General features: G+C 41.7%; 1 protein-coding gene across 2 annotated transcripts in view; it reads left to right on the top strand.

Moving 5' to 3' along the window:
- vps50 (VPS50 subunit of EARP/GARPII complex) overlaps positions 1 to 15,728 on the top strand; it is a 127,231-nt gene extending 111,503 nt beyond the window's left edge. For both annotated transcript variants that reach the window (XM_008295360.1, XM_008295358.1), the window contains 5 exons: positions 2,024 to 2,120; positions 3,150 to 3,308; positions 8,365 to 8,486; positions 13,783 to 13,972; positions 14,062 to 15,728. In XM_008295360.1, coding sequence (XP_008293582.1) covers positions 2,024 to 2,120; positions 3,150 to 3,308; positions 8,365 to 8,486; positions 13,783 to 13,972; positions 14,062 to 14,181 — 688 coding nt within the window. In that variant the 3' untranslated portion in view covers positions 14,182 to 15,728. The remainder of the gene's footprint in view (positions 1 to 2,023; positions 2,121 to 3,149; positions 3,309 to 8,364; positions 8,487 to 13,782; positions 13,973 to 14,061) is intronic.
- The last annotated feature ends 364 nt before the right edge of the window (positions 15,729 to 16,092 follow it).

The following is a 16,092-nucleotide window of genomic DNA, read 5'->3' as shown; positions in this document are numbered from 1 at the left end:
ACAGTTTCAATCATTTGAGAATACTTTATCAGTTTCCTGTTATTTTTACATGAATAATACATACAGATATTCAGTATTGTAAATTTTGTTTATGTCATTTGATGTGTAACGGATAACTGTGCTAGAGAAGTGGGGGGGGACGGGTTTGTAATCATTTAGAAATAGTATATTTCCAATAGAAAGCAGTGGCTCATTTATTTAAGTTAAAAAAAAACACTCAATATATATTGGGGTCACAATTCTTTAAGAAAACGAAGCGATCATATTAAAATGTTTGTTAATTGGCTTATCAGACATTCTGAATATGAAGCATTTCTCTAATTGTTGCCTCTATTTTACAAAATCTGTGATAGCTTTTTGTATTTTTACTAATACAGTTAATTCTGTGGTCTGTTGAGCTGAGTGTCCGCTGAGTGTCTTAGCTCCAGCATCTGTTTTCAGTTCCAATGAACAGAGAGCACACAATAAAAGCCCCCGGCGTCTTTTCAGAGCACTCAGCTGTTTTTGTGCAGCCACTCAGTTTAAACAAAAATCAGAACTTTTTCAAGAGGCGCCGGTCTCATCACTGTTACTCCTTTTTAGGGAACTGATCGTATGGGCCAAACTCGTCTCCCTGGTGAACAAGAAAATGAAAAAGAAGCGTGCTTTGGCCATGTTTGTCCATCCCGAACAGAAATGATCACAAAAAGGGGCAACGCTCGTCTTTTATACAACTGCACTTACAGTCGTTGTCAAGCTGCTGTTGTCATAGAAACAAAACCAAGCACTTTTTTTTTCAATGAAGTGCTGGGATGAAGTGCTCCCCATCACCCTGCAAGAGGAAAACACTGCACGAAACTGCGCCCTCAATGGTCTGATCTTTATTCTGATTTCTGCTCATCAGCTGGCTAAGGAACACACAGATAAATATTATGTTCTGGTGCCAAAAGCAGCAGCGTTTTCCTCTAAAGATGGCGTTGTCGTTCTCTTCATTGCTGAGGGAATTCAGATCAAAGCTGGGTTCAAGGGGCCAGTACAGGATGTGAAGGCCGCTCGTGAAGCTCGACGAGTTGTTTTCGTCTCATAAATTGCGTTCTCCAATTTTTTTGCCGCTGACCTGGAACTGAAAAGAAATCGCTCCTATGAACGTTTCGTGGCTTCCTTGTTAAACTCTGGACTCAACTCTGAACTCCAGCCCACTCAAACCTGCTCCCTCAGTTTTTATTTAGCGTACGGTAACACTTCAGAGCCATCGATCAGCCCTAGTCAAAAGGTCTTTATTTAGTCAGTGCTGGATACACAGAGGAGCCGGGGTATTACTTCTATCCACATTGATTTCTTCTTTCGTCGTGTATGTCTCACTCTGCTGCTTGGTCTCAGTATTTTTTAAGGATAATAGAAATCCATTCATTGTAAAAAAAACAAAAAAGAAAGAAAAACCACGACTGCCTGATTTGTTGGACATTAACTGCATTTTGCGTTGAGAGGTGAGACTCGAAGATTTGGAATTCAGAGGCAGTTTTCAGAACAAAATGACCACAGATCCAAGCGACCAGAGGATAATTCATCCTGGGACAACACTCGAGTCTGTTCAGCTTAATTATTTATTACATTAAACTTTAATGATCACGGGGAGAAAATAGATTGTTGGAACAGCAGAGAATACAATTTACAGAAAATGCTCGGAGGGTTTAAAGTAAACATCGCAGTAGGTAAAGATTTGCAACAGAAATCCAGCTGTACACTTTCACATTTCCCCAGTGCAATCACATTAACTCGGGAAATTAACAGGCAACGGCATTCTTAACCTTCACGTGTCGACAAAGAAGAAACGAGCTGCCTCTCCAATTGTCAGTTCAGGCCATCAAACCAAAACTGGGTCAATAGTGATATAGGCTTTTTAAAAAAAATAGGTGTATCGTAATAGGTGTATGGTAACTGCCATTTGTTTTGTGCCAGGCCAGAACATTTTCCAGACCCTATTATGCCACCACGGTGCTGAATTAAATGTCTGTTTCTGTTTGTTTTTTTTTCTGTTTCTCAGTGTGTTTCTGGCAGAGCAGTTTGAGTCTCTCCAGTCCCACTTGGACACAATGATGCCTGCAGCCAAGAAGCCCTTCCTACAACAGTTTTATTCCCAGGTATTGTACATTTTACACACCTTATTTCTAAAGAATATAATACAGTAACTGTTGATTATGTCGCCACTGTCGGCTACAATTCACCACAGCGCTACTAAAACTTTCATTTAATCTGTTAAAGGATCGAGATTTTTTTTTTTTCCAAGAATCGCTTTAGTCATTTGTCATCGGCTCGTCTGTGTAAATCTAAATGAGTATAATAACCAGGGGACGTGTATAAGTTGATTATTGTGAAAGCCTGTCAAACGCCTGCTTCTGAGGCTTAGATAGCATGAAATTCAAATGACTGATCACAGCATGCATCAGCTTTTTTTATGAGTTAATCTCAGCGTCATTTAAAAAGAGACACATCCAGTAGGTGATTTGTTAACCTTCCTGGATGTGTGTTTTTGCTGGTTTTGTGGGAGCAGGGAGGTGCTCCCACTGGGCTGTCCTCCCTGTCAACAAATAACAAATCACCTCCTGAACACGTCTTTTAACTTGCAGTTCTGTATCAACTAGCGTAGCATCCTCAACATGCCTTGCAGTTTCTGTGCTCCCTGTGAATTTTCTATTTGCAATCACTGCTTTATTTGCAACCACTACTCTGTTTTTTTATGAGTTTTGAAAGTATTTCTCCTTAGAAACAAACGACTTTGCGATCACAACCCAGTATTCAGTCCTGTACTTGATCTGCAAAAGGACAAAATTGTCTGTCACTCTCACCCACGCCAGCAGCTCTTTCTTGTCTTATCTTTTATTTTTGTCATCCTGACATTTGAAATGTTCAGGTGTACAAGCAGGCCTGTTTTCCCTAAACATCGTCTGAAGGTCATTTTCTGTATTTTCACTCTCGGAAATGTTAGTGCAATTTTGTTTTGCGCAATCGATGACATTATGGTACCCGCACAATGCAATAATCCCAGAAGACGCTTTGTCTTCATGTCTGCCTCGTTGCTGTTTACTGCTTACATAACATTTGAGAACATGTATGAAGGTAACACACCACTAACACGGGAACATTTCACTTTCCTCCCTTCCCGCTCTCAGACGGTGTCTACCGCCAGCGAACTGAGGAAACCGATATACTGGATTGTGGCAGCCAAGGCCATCGACTACGAACAGATGTTGCTCATGATGGCCGGAGTTAAATGGGACATTAGGGAGATAATGTCACAGCATAACGTATATGTGGACGTCCTATTAAAGGTAACAATGCCTAAGAAATGAAACCATTGTTAATACTGATGTTAAATGTAATGTGGTACACTGTACGTTTCTGACCAGGGTTTCAATCAGGTTGTTGATACTACTTCAAATAATGCAAATAAATTCCTTAACCCCATTCAGGACTTTCATGCTGCCATATGTAGAAAGTCTTTCGAGGTTCATTGGACACCAAAAAAGAACATGTGCAAAATATTTGTTGGTATTCATTATAGACTTTTATACTATGTTAAATACATTTTCTGACAATTTGACATATTTTTGGTTCCAAATGCATGACAAATGTCCCTCTTTTTATATTTAAAAAACATCTTCAAAAATAAAAAAAACAATACCTGTCACCTAAACCAAATGGCCTCAGGTCCACAAGACCCTACAAGTCCTGAATAGGGTTAAAGCAGCATATGTTAACATTTCACACTCCCTGGAGCCAACAGAACAAGCTGCACATTTTATTTTTGTGAACATGTTAGCAAACACTTTCTATTTAAACATCCAGCTGACATGGACCAACATTAGCATTCACACGCAGGACTCCAGCCATTTTGTTCACACTGGCCACATGTTTTCACTGGTCGTACCGGTGTGCCTGACATTTAGCAGGTGTCTCAGGGCGGTATGCCCTGGTAAATAAAAGCACTTGGTGTCAAGTGAAGTAAGGCTGACATTAGGACACTTATGTCACTCTTTTCAAACTACACAGTGTTTGTCTGTGTTGCTTTGATGCAGTATGTATGTAACTGTCCCCAGCCAGCTAGTAGTAGCTATCGATCCAGGTGAGGTGTGAAGAAAACGTCTGGAAATTACGCTTCGGAAAACAAACCTGGGTTGCGCTATCCCCTTCTAAACTGAGCCTCTGCACCCAAATCACTCACGCCAGGCCGTCAAGATCACAAGTGAAACTTCACCCTGTAGGAAACGCTGAGATAACATGGTGGGGAGCCGTACTTTTGCTGTGTGAGCATCAACATTTCAAACTGAAACTTAAAAAATAAACATCTCCAAGAAACTTGTGCCACAGCAGGTGTATGGCTACCAGAGCAGCCCCCGTCCCGGCAGCTTAACAGCACCAGGCAGCGGCAAACCGAAGCAGTGAGGAGTCAGAAATGATGATATAATGTAACACTGTTTATAATATAGCTAAGGAAGAGCTACATTTCGCTAGCTTTAAAGCAGTAATAGACAAAAATCTGGAAAGGCAAAAAAAAAAAAAGAGGCCAAAAATTGACAATATACAGTCCACCTCCTTCTGCCCTTTCATCCTCCCGTCTCTGTTTTTAGCTCCTCCCACCTGCATCCTTCAACCTGAACAGTCAGCCTTCATTCATGAATTCAAACCACAACCGTTCAAGCAAAAATCCTCTCTTGTACCACCATGTTCTGCTCCTATGTGTTGCCATTTATACTCTCTCATGTGAGTGGGATGACACTCTGTGAATTACAGCATGCTGAGAACGTTGGTGGATCATTTTTGCCCAATAATGCAGGAAAACAAAACATTAAAATACTGCCTACCCCAACTTTAAGTGCCCACATCAGCCTTATGAAAAAGTACAGGTTAAGTGCACATGGCATCTATCTGCTCCTCTTTACAATCATTTCCATAATGTGTTTACCAATTACCAGTGTGTACTGGAACTGGGGGAAAAAAAGAGATAGGAAACAATAGAATGCTTTCTTTGAGGTAAACTTGAGGTACACTTAATTTATGTGCTGATCTGGAGCCTTGATGTGACAAATTCAATTGTTGTATTTATTCTGTTTACCAGCTAGTTACCAATTTGGATCAGGTTAGATCATTTTCAGCTGCCTGCTGCTGGAAACACGTGTGATGAGAGCAGTGAGAGAAAATAGTGAAGTCGCTGCACTGAAACCCAAAACACAGACTCTAATGTAAAACTAATGTTAGTGTCATCTGAGGCTAAAGTTTTTAAGGCAAAGTAAAGTGCTAACAGTTTATTTCTCATTTGTGCTGCATGAAGCTGAGAAAAAGGCTGGAGACATTGTTGCAACAGCGTTAGCTCACATTTCATAGAAATAATATGCAAACATCTCCTCATTAGGATTGTTGCATCATTTATAAGACTTCCTGACTTTGTGACCTGAATATGAATACTGATACCCAGACTGCTGGTGTCTCCATTTACTTCTTTTCTTTTTGTTAAGTCATTTTACAGTACAGAAAAGTTATCCCAATGTTTAATATTTTCTCCAAACAAATAGTGATGTCATCTTCTCAGTGTCATTTTGTATCTACAAAAGTAAAACACACAAAACAGATGTATTAGATTTGCCTTAATTTAATGGGCCTTTTCCCTCACACACTGTTTTTGCCGTACTCATGAAATACAATCTGGGTTATCCCTCTAACATTTGTGTCATTTACATTAAGCTTCAGCATTTATTCTACTTAAAGCCCAGAACTTCGAAGTTCATTCTTGGCCCTTGTGAGTTTAAATTCATTCTGGGACCTTTAATATAAATTATTCGAGACGGGCTGAATAATTTATGACGAGGGTGAGCTGTTGAGAACCAAATTCAGATCTCTCCTGAAGTTTCGGCTTTGTTAAAGACATCTGAGCTCGCCGGTCCCAGAAGTATTTTTTATTTCTTTTTGGAATTAAAAGTTTTCCACTAAATGCGTGTCTTTATGCATGCTGGCCACTTACACCATTGTAAATTTTGCATGTGGGGGAGAGGACACACAGCCCCAGTTTCCTTGCTTCTGACGCTCGGAGGCAGAAAGGTCTGAAGGGGCTCGCTGTGGTGTGAAATCATGAACAGATGAGCGCCAAGCCAAGACAAATCCCCTTATTTGCATCAGCGATCTTAGAAAGTTGTTGGTTAAATCGCACTTTAAATCACAGATGTTGCTGAAATGGATGAATTAATACAACGCCCAGTCACAGTGAGAAGTTATTTGCTTGAGGAAGAAGAACTCAAACTCACCTTTTTTTTATATTCCTAGATGGCTCATACATCTTTGTCCAGCGCTGGCCTAACTAAATTAGCTTCTGAGCCAACTTGCCTGCGGGGAAATCTCTGTCTCGGTGGTTTAAACGCCTTACAGAGCTGATGGACCGACGTATATTACAACTAGCATGTACTTTTTCCCATCAGGTGCTAATAGCCTCTCCTGTCAACTTGTCAGACACTCGTAATGCATACGGGCCGCGTTATGTGCATTGATTGAAAGGAGCGCCGTGGCCATGTTTTGCTGCACTGCACACACAAGAATATCTTATTCATGAATTCAGGTTGATCACCGGCGTTCGACAATGGCGCTGATTTGCATATAAAGTAGCGAAGGAAACGCAGAAGCCTCAGAATGACTTCACTGACAAACTGCTTAAGTCAGAAATATGACGAGACTGTTAGTGAATGAATAACACTTCGGTCTTGGGCGCAAAATTAATGGGAGCGTAAAATTCAGGTTCATTTTTTTTATATTACACAATTTGAACTTAAGTCGCCAGACGTATATTTGCCAACACGAGGAAACCACATTCTTGTCCGAGTTGCATTCGTCGTAGTCCTCGTGTGCCGCCGTTTGCTTCTGATAAGCAGCAACATAAGATCATAATTGTATCATTTCATCCATAATTGAACGTTTCAGAGTGCAGCGAGTGCATAACAGGAATTCCTGCCTGTGTGAGTTTTTAACGGCCACAAGCAAGTAGCATCAAAACACGGCACACGTAGCTGTGGGCCTCCTGTGACCAAAAACTGTGTCCTGCAGCCTGCATCCTCCTCACAGATACTTCCCCTTTAGTCTTGTGTTAACACATAAAAGCGAGAACATTTGGAGGGCAGTTGTAGCAGCACCTTCACAACCGGTGTCCTCTTTGCTGCTGGGTTTTTGCCAGGGTGATATTTTATAGCAACAGAGAGACATTGCTTCAGGGGCTACAGTTCAGCCAAGATATGGATTTAAAACATACATGAAAAATGCTGAGGAGATTCGATAAATATTAACATGCTGGAAAAGCTTGCATTTACCCTCGGATTTTTGTCAAACCTGACTCCAGTATTTAGGAGAAAGAAGAATAAGAAGGGAAGGAGAGAGGAAGGATGAAACGAAGGAAAGAAAAGATGGGAGAAGGAGAAAAAACGGAGAGAAGTGAGAAAGGAAGGAGAGAGAACGAGAGAAAAGGATGAAGAAGAGGGAAAAGAAGGAGAAAGAGCGACACGAGAAGGAAGAGACAGAAAGAAAGGAAAGAGAAGATAAATAAGAGAGGAAAGTGCCTACAAAAGATGGGGGGAAGAGACAGAAGACAGAAAGAAAAGAAAAGAGAAGAGCGAGACAAAACTTTGAAAAAGGAGGAGAAAGAAATGGATGAGACAGGAAGAGAGGCGAGGGTGAGAAAAAGCCAAAAAAAAAAAAAAAAGTATGAGAAACAACCAGAACAGCAGAGAATTTCCTGCCCCGTCAGTTTTCACTACAACAGGATTGCAGGATTAAAATTAATAACTTATCTTTGTTAAAAGAGAGTTGAATGCTGTAAAATGATCCACACATGCTCTGGGTGGCTTATTATGGCAAAAAATCATAAAGCAATTCTCATCAGTATTTCGAAGATATCGTGTGTTGAATGACCAAAATATGCATAAACAAAGATTGCTAATACGGTTTCTTCTTCTTCTTCCCAGTTATTAATTGAGTTGTGTAATTCACAGCATGTGGTGGCTTTGTAACACCATTCCAAGTCGGGATGAGTCCCGAGAGAGAGGCAGAGAAAATGCATTCATAGTGTTATTCATGAGGTCCTAATATCAATATCTTCCGGTCGGGAAACCATAAAGTCCATGTTTCCTATTTAGAGGTACTTGTGTACGGATTTGTTGCACAGCTCACATGTGTTTGTTAAACACTTTACACACCCCATAACCTGTTTTTAGCTTCATATTTTATTAAAGCATCCTTTAATGTGTCTGTAGAAATATAATCTGATGATTTCCCTTTTGAAGACCTCCTTATTCCTACTGCATTTTATCACACTCCAGTTCACTCTCACTTTTCTCTCCTCCGCCCTCTCAGGAGTTTGAGCAGTTTAACAAGCGGCTGGGCGACGTTTCCAGACATGTGCGCATCCCCCTGCCCGTGTCCAACGTCCTGTGGGAGCACTGCATCCGCTTGGCCAACAGGACTCTTGTTGAGGGGTAAGAAAGTCCAAACACACCTCCTCAGCTGAAAAAGCAGACACGTGCAGCCTTGTGGGGGGATTTCGGTGAAATTGTTACCAGAGCTGCGCTGAATTCGTGTTCGACCTTGAGCAGAAAAAAAACACCATTTTATTGTGCAAAATGTTTCCTCCATTAGTTTTTTTTTAATGTAATAGTGACTCAAAGCAGTATGTGAACAAAAGTAAGAACCAAGGTTAGTGATAGTAAGAATTAATGCTGATGGAAAGGCTGCTATCTCTGTCGCCTGAGAGCTACAGCGACTTATCACACAGTTTTGAGGTGATCGCGGGTTGCAAGACGAAGTCACACAGACTCGCAAGTGGCTCAGTTATAAAATATCAAATTAACCTTTTATATATTTTAAGTAGGACTCAGTGGCAGCTGGAGTTGAGACGAGTCTGATTGCAGTTTGACTTTGTGGATTTTTATTTACTTCGACTAAGAGCACAACACACTGCGGTTTGTCCTTGCTTTATGTTGTCACACTACGCTTTCCCCGCACACACAACATCCCCTCCCTTTATATCTATACAAACGAGAGCAAATCCAATATGAGTTGTCATCTGGCCAAACAAATTCAAGGCGAGAAAGCCGTGAAGGTCAAATGTACCGTCAACATCCTTCGTACAAACTTCAGCTGCATCCCAAATACCTAATTTTGTAGAATTTGTGCTCGCTCTGTCGTAGTTTTTTTTTCAGAATTGTTAAAAAAAAAAATCATCTTAAAATGAGTGAATATAACGAAAATAGATTATGAGGACAGCAAAAGCCTCAGTCAGCAGTGTTCAATAATTATTTAGAATATCTCAGGCAGCTACTCTCAGCAGCTCTGCAAGGTGAAATGAAATGTTAAAAGAACACAAAGATTGCTCAACCCACAGTTTAGAGTCATGAATTATTCAGCGGAACCAAGCTGAACACGGGGGCACACCTGTGGTTTTTCCGAAAATGTAAGAGTTCTGCCTCTACTTTAAAAGATCTCTTTTACCGTCGGGTTACAGTGAGTGCACAAATAGCGTCGGAGAGCTTGTTTCGAGTACAGACACCAAACAGCCTGTCTGAGTTGTTGCGTCAGGTTCGTTCGGGGTCCCTCCCCTCCTCGATCTCACTCCCAACAATCCTTTTTTTTCTCCTTTTTATGTCTAATTCTCTCTGTGTTTATCCCTCGATTTAAACATCATAAACTGAAACTGAGAAATCATTTCGAAAGTGTTTTGTCCAGCAACGTGACGAGCAGAAGGAGCTACCTGCAGTAGCTGTTGTGAAAGGTTCCCTCGGAGTTATCAGCTCAAGAAAACCACTCTGAATTCCTGCCATTTCCTCCTTGCGTCTGCGCCAGTCACATCTCTTCAGCTTGACCAAGCGCCCATCAGAGAATTACCCGACACAGGCCACTCTCGCAAAACCGCAAAATGCTCTTGACACTTCCCTTGTAATGCATTTCACCACTTTCTCCCTTGTAAGCGAGAGATATGGGTTGTGATAGGCGACACGACATCAGAGCGTTTTTTTTTTTTTTTTTCCCCTCCTCCTCCTCAGCACCTGCATTCCCGCCGTCCCTTTACTCGGGGCGCGTGTGTCGAGTGTACGTGTGAAGTAGGTTTTTTAGATCGAGGGTGCGATAAACCCCTCCGATCAGACAGACTCGACGCGCGGTGACACTGAGTCGGACCGACTGGATGGCGACGGAAGCGAGAAGCGAGCGTCTGACAATTATCGTGGGGTTACGCGCATTTTTATTGGGAGGCTGATGTTGACGCCACCCATTTAAAACAGGTTGCAGCAAAAGCGTTGGTGGGATTGTAATGGCCGAGGTTAAAAACGGCTATTTGCTAAGTGGTTTTGTGCTTTCCGAATATTTTAAGAAGGAGAAGGGAACACTGGATATGAAACACAGGTGGAAGGTCGGCCCTCATCCACCGAAAAAAGGAGGCATGTTTACTTTCCTACACATTTACTGAGCAGCGTTCCTCTCATTGTGCAGGAGAACTTTTGAACCCTTTCCAATGAGCAAATGGCCCATTACTACGGCAAATTTAAGCTGCTGTTGCAAGACTTACGCCGCCTCGCTGCTTCTCCCAGTACACTCGATTCACGCACACACATCTGCCACCCCTCTGGCACACCAAGATAGAGTGGTCATATTTGTTTGTTTGTACTCCCCGACTCCCTCAGTCTGTTATTCAATTTCTCTGTCCAGCGCTCGTCTCCCCTCAGAGACTCGCAAAAATGGTTCTGTTTGCATTCTGAGCCGGAGCTCAAACACTCAGCACCAAACTCTGGCAGGCCTGACAAGCAAAAAGAAAAAAAAAAATAGAGAGAGGGCGAGAGAGAGAGAGAGAGAGAGAGAGGTGGGGGGGAGGATGACAGCAAGAGGTGATGGAAATGTGAGAGAGAAGGTGAGGTAGAAAATGGAAACAGAGGAGAGAAAAGCTGAAGTGTGAGACAGGGGGAGAGTTTAGAGAGAGGCGGCCCGTCTGTGTGCTGTGTTAATGTACTGGAGATGTCGCAGACGATGACCCGCCAGTGGACAACAGTCCCTCCCTGCCAAACACAAACAGAAACACATGCGCTGAAAGACATGTTGTACTCTGGCCCACACACACACACACTCGACTGACACGACACGGGAAGCTTTGTGCAACAACCTGACTCACTATTATATTGTATAGAGGAGCCTAATGTACACACATTTACATAGATAGACACGCAAATAGTGGAACATGTCCATGTGATGCAGCCATGAAAGTCCCTCTCTGGTCATTGATTAGTAATAATATGATAATAATAAACTTTATTTATAGAACACTTTTAAAAACACACAAGTGCTTTTCAGTAAAATAAATTTGAACTTGAAATAAAATAGGCACACAGAAAAAGCACAAGAAGCTATAAAACATAACCTTAAACTTAAATAATCCAGGAACGCTCTCAGATAAAATGTGTTTTAAGGAGTGACTTCAAAGAGAGCACAGAATCAGCTGACCTGATTTCCTCGGGCAGGTCATTCCAGAGCCTGAAAACGCTTCGTCCCTCTTTATTTTCAGCCAGGCCTCTGGGGTAGTTAAAAGACCTTTGCCCGAGGATCTTAAAGAGCGTGGTGGAGAATGTGGTGTTAAAAGGTGGGCAGTGTAAATAGGACAGAGACCGTCGAGTGCTTAAACCCCTTAAACTCTCTGTGTATCACAGTCACATGAATTTTTTTTTCCCATGAAAATAATCACTTCCTGTCCTAAAATGTCTTAGATGTATCGCTACACTGTCGCTTTCTCTAAAATTTGCACATGAATGAAGCCCCTCCCTCCAATTTTACCCACTCCTCCCCACTCCCTGCAGCTCAAACACACCAGCTCAACTACGACTCTGTTCAAACACTGTAAACTAACTAGTCAGTCAGTCAGCCAGACATGTTCAAACTCGAAATGAATTCTGAAGAAAATGATAGAAAAAGCACCCTGCAAGCTGACAGTTTGTTGCTTATGAAACCCTGGAGGTCTAAATCCATGTTTTTTAGGCTGTTATTGTACTCCACAGTGTCAAGGGGAAAATGTTAAGGTACTGCACTGATTATTTTGATCATGATCTTTTCGCTTCTGAAAAACACCATATTGACATGTTAACAGAGAAACACAGTAGTTGATTTCTGCTGAAGGCGCTCTTTAATAAATTGATGGTACAGTAGCTGTGGCTCAACACAGTTTAATTTGTTTTCAGTTTGATTCACTGGAACATGGGAGTGGTTTTCCAGTAATGTTTACTGGGTAGTACATGTCAAAGTGACAACCACGTGGATGTTAGGACTAAAGGTTTCCCTGCAGAACATGGAACTGTAAAGAGAGGATCACTATCATTCACCTTGACAGTCATTCTAATGTTGTGGCTGATCGCTGTAGCAGTTAAGGCATGACACAGGAGGAAACTGCTAAAACAGGGGTGTCAAACTCTGGCCCGCGGGCAGAATTTGGCCCGCTTTGTAATTATATTTGGCCCGCGAGACAATACCCAATGACTACTAGAGCTGCCCCCGGTATTATACTGTACAGCGCATTCACCGCTAATACTACAAATCCCATAATGCCCTGTTGTTGTTTTGGCGCGTCAATCAGGACAGGACCCAGAAACTCCCTCTCCTCTGTGACAGTAGGCATAGCGACTTCACACTACAACTGTCACTGTGCCACTGATGTGTTTTTTATTTATAATTTGATTTTGCATGTCTCCACTATTAACTTATATATAATGTATGATTATAAGCGTTGCTTGTTCCATATTCAATGTTAAAGCAAAATTTGTTTCGGTCCATATTAAAAGGTTCATTTGTTCAATGTTGGCCCGCGACTTTGTTCCGGTTTTACATTTTGGCCCACTGTGTTTTTGAGATTGACACCCCTGTGCTAAAAGTTCGTTATTTCCACAGAGGTCCTGGCTTGTGCCAACTTCTCCCAGCGACAAACACTGCTGTGCCTCTACTAGAACTTTAAAATTTGTGGGAATCATCCATTATACATCCATCCATCCATCCATCCATAATCTATACATCACTTAGTCCTCACTAGGGCCGTGGGAGGGGGGGGGCTCTATCCATTATACAACTGAACACAAATACAGATTATCTGGTAGCTACAGATCCTGTATCTACTTCTCTGCTGTGGTTTTGACAGAGTTTGTAATATCCCTCCATTTATACCATTTGCGCTTTCAAGGTAACAAAACATTGGCTGATGACAAGCTGAAGCACAGTTTTTAATGCATAACAAATTTGCTGTGAAACACAATTGGGCGGTGTAATGACGAGAGGAAGTTGGTTGCATAGCAGTACAACTTTTCCCTACAAGTCCAGACAAGTTTATCCATAATTATCCGACTAAGTCCTGAAGCTATCTTAACAGTGCATACGTCAGTTCAGTTCAACAATACAAGTAGTCTTGCAAGCTAAACAAAAAAATAACTTTGCAAGACATTTTCACATCACAAGGTATTGTCTGGTTTGGGGTTGTGGTAAACTGAGGCAGTCTAAGTTTGGTACGTTGCCAGATTTTGAGAGTGAAGCGAGGCTGAATAGTCCAGGAGAGCAAGATGTAGGTGGTTAGGGTGACTTAAGTCAAAGTATCCAATGGTGAAAGATGTATGATAATCCTGAGGCCAGCAACATGCCCAACTGCTGTGATACGTTTCATGACTCTAAATGACAAATAACACAGTGTCCCAGTCATCGCCTCCCAGCACCTGAATACTTAAACCACCGCTAACCTGTCTTCCCTTTTCACTGTAGCTATGCTAATGTGAAGAAATGCAGCAACGAGGGCCGGGCCCTGATGCAGCTGGATTTTCAGCAGTTCCTGATGAAGCTGGAGAAGCTGACTGACCTGCGACCCATCCCCGATAAGGAGTTTGTCGAAACCTACATCAAGGCCTATTACCTGACTGAGAACGATATGGAGCAGTTCATCAAGAACCACAGGGTGAGACAGCCAAAGAGGAAACAGTTTCTATGAAAAGCTTCACCCTGAGAAGCTGCATGTCTGATTCTCTCTTTGTGTTTTTTGTTCAGGAGTACTCCATGAAGCAGCTAGCCAACTTGGTGAACGTCTGCCTGGGTTCACATATAAACAAGAAGGCTCGTCAGAAACTTCTGGCAGCTATCGACGACATCGACAGACCCAAGAGATAGACTGAACGACGGATCGAAACACATCAACCGACCCACAGAGACGGACACTCCAACTGAGCTGCACCCCAGATGGAGCTCAGCATTGAATGTCTTTATTTTAGGTTCATTAGAAATTTGTGGAGATGTGTTCAATAAGATCTACGGTGTGTGCACTAGTCGAGCTACTGTAAATTAAAAAAAAAAAAGTCAGCCAAATGCTAGTTATCTGGTTATTCAGTCTTCATGTGGTCACAAAACACAAGCTGTTGCTTTTTGAATGCACCTCATGGCATTCCTAAATCTCTGTCTCACACTCGAGCATGCTATTCTACGCATTGACAGACCATCGTGCATGCCCTCGTGTTTTCATTTTTGCAAACATGCTGCTTGGGATGCTCTTCTGCAAATGATCTGGAACCGCAGCAACTTTTAACATCTCTTCAGCGACCGTAAGGAAATCATGTCGTTGGAGGCAAACGACTACAAATACTGAATCTAACAGTGTAACGTGATGTGTCGCTCGAACCTTGTGGCTGTTTTTATGACATTCCATCGAGTTTTCACCAAATGTGCTGAATCTCTGACACAACGTCTACCTTCAGCTTCAAGAAAACAAAAAGTGTACGAGTTGAAATTTGAGTCACGTAATGTTGTTCAGCTTTGTGGAAAATATGTCCCATGAAAAGACTTTAACAATTGCCCCCCCTACTAGCTGAATGTGCTCATATATGGAGAAGAGATGGTGGATCTGGATTTTTGTTTACCTTAATCATTTTGTTTTTTTTATAATTTATTCCAGCCTGTATGTTTGCTATATATTATTTCACTTCAGGGTATTTGTCGCGCCTGACTGGACTTTTCTGCTTTTGTTTGTTTAATCCACGAATAAGATAAATCTAATATAATGATGATTCTGAAAGTAATATAAACTGCTGTAGTTTGCATTGACATAGATTATATCTGCACCAGCTGCATTTCTTTGTCTGGGGATGAGGGAGTGACTTTGTCGTCCTGGGGTGAGTTTTTGAACGTCTTTGAGAGAGTGCTTACCTTCAATCTTTTTTGCTGAGCAGTAAAATCTGGCCTGTTTCTATTTGTTTTGTAGGTTTGTGAGTGTTAGTTTACTATCTACAGAGATTTCCTCCAAGGCTCCCCCCTCCACTAGTCATCTCCATTAGCTGAACCTGAGCAGGCTTGCAGACAGGTTTGCCAGATTAACTTAATCCAAATGGAAAAATATAAAATGAAGTGACGTTTTTTTTTTGATACAGCTTCGTATGTACTTTGTGTGCAACTATTCCAAGACGAATACTGTAAATGTGAATGTTTTGAACAATGTCTGTATTTATTTCTGGCTTTGTGTCTCGTTTGGGTTTTTATATGATAACTGCTGGAAGTGTCTGTCATTCATCACCTCGGTATCTTGTCATCCGAAGCAAATGCAAATATTTAAAATTGTCAAATTATGTTAAGGGTCAAGTGCACTATAGTAAAAATCTGTAATCAGTGTTGGAGTTGTAGGTTGAACCAGATGATGATTCTAACACAATAAACACACTAATAATGGATGCTTATCGTCTGGTATTCCTACTCGCTTTATCCTCGCCGTGTCTTGAAGGCACTCCATAATCCATTGTGTTATTTGCAACCTTTAAAATCTCCGTGCCACAGCAGTTTTAGTTGAGTAACTGCTGCCTTTCATCAGAATATATGAGCGTTACCTCTGAGCAGCACCGCTGTCCATCCTAATGAAGTTTAACTCAGCCAGGAGCAGGACGCTGTCAGACTAATTAATGTGGTTTCCTGTGTGGTTACAAGCCCTCAGCCTTCCAATTCGGGGGAGACTGCTGATGAGGTTAAACAGACAGATCTTTGAGGTACTCATTAGCACTTTGATGAGTCATTGTTTCACATAATGCACTAGTTATAACG

The sequence above is a fragment of the Stegastes partitus genome, unplaced genomic scaffold, assembly GCF_000690725.1.
Source record: "Stegastes partitus isolate 25-593 unplaced genomic scaffold, Stegastes_partitus-1.0.2 Scaffold1040, whole genome shotgun sequence".
Taxonomy (NCBI): domain Eukaryota; kingdom Metazoa; phylum Chordata; class Actinopteri; family Pomacentridae; genus Stegastes; species Stegastes partitus.
This window is presented reverse-complemented; position numbering and strand designations above follow the sequence as displayed.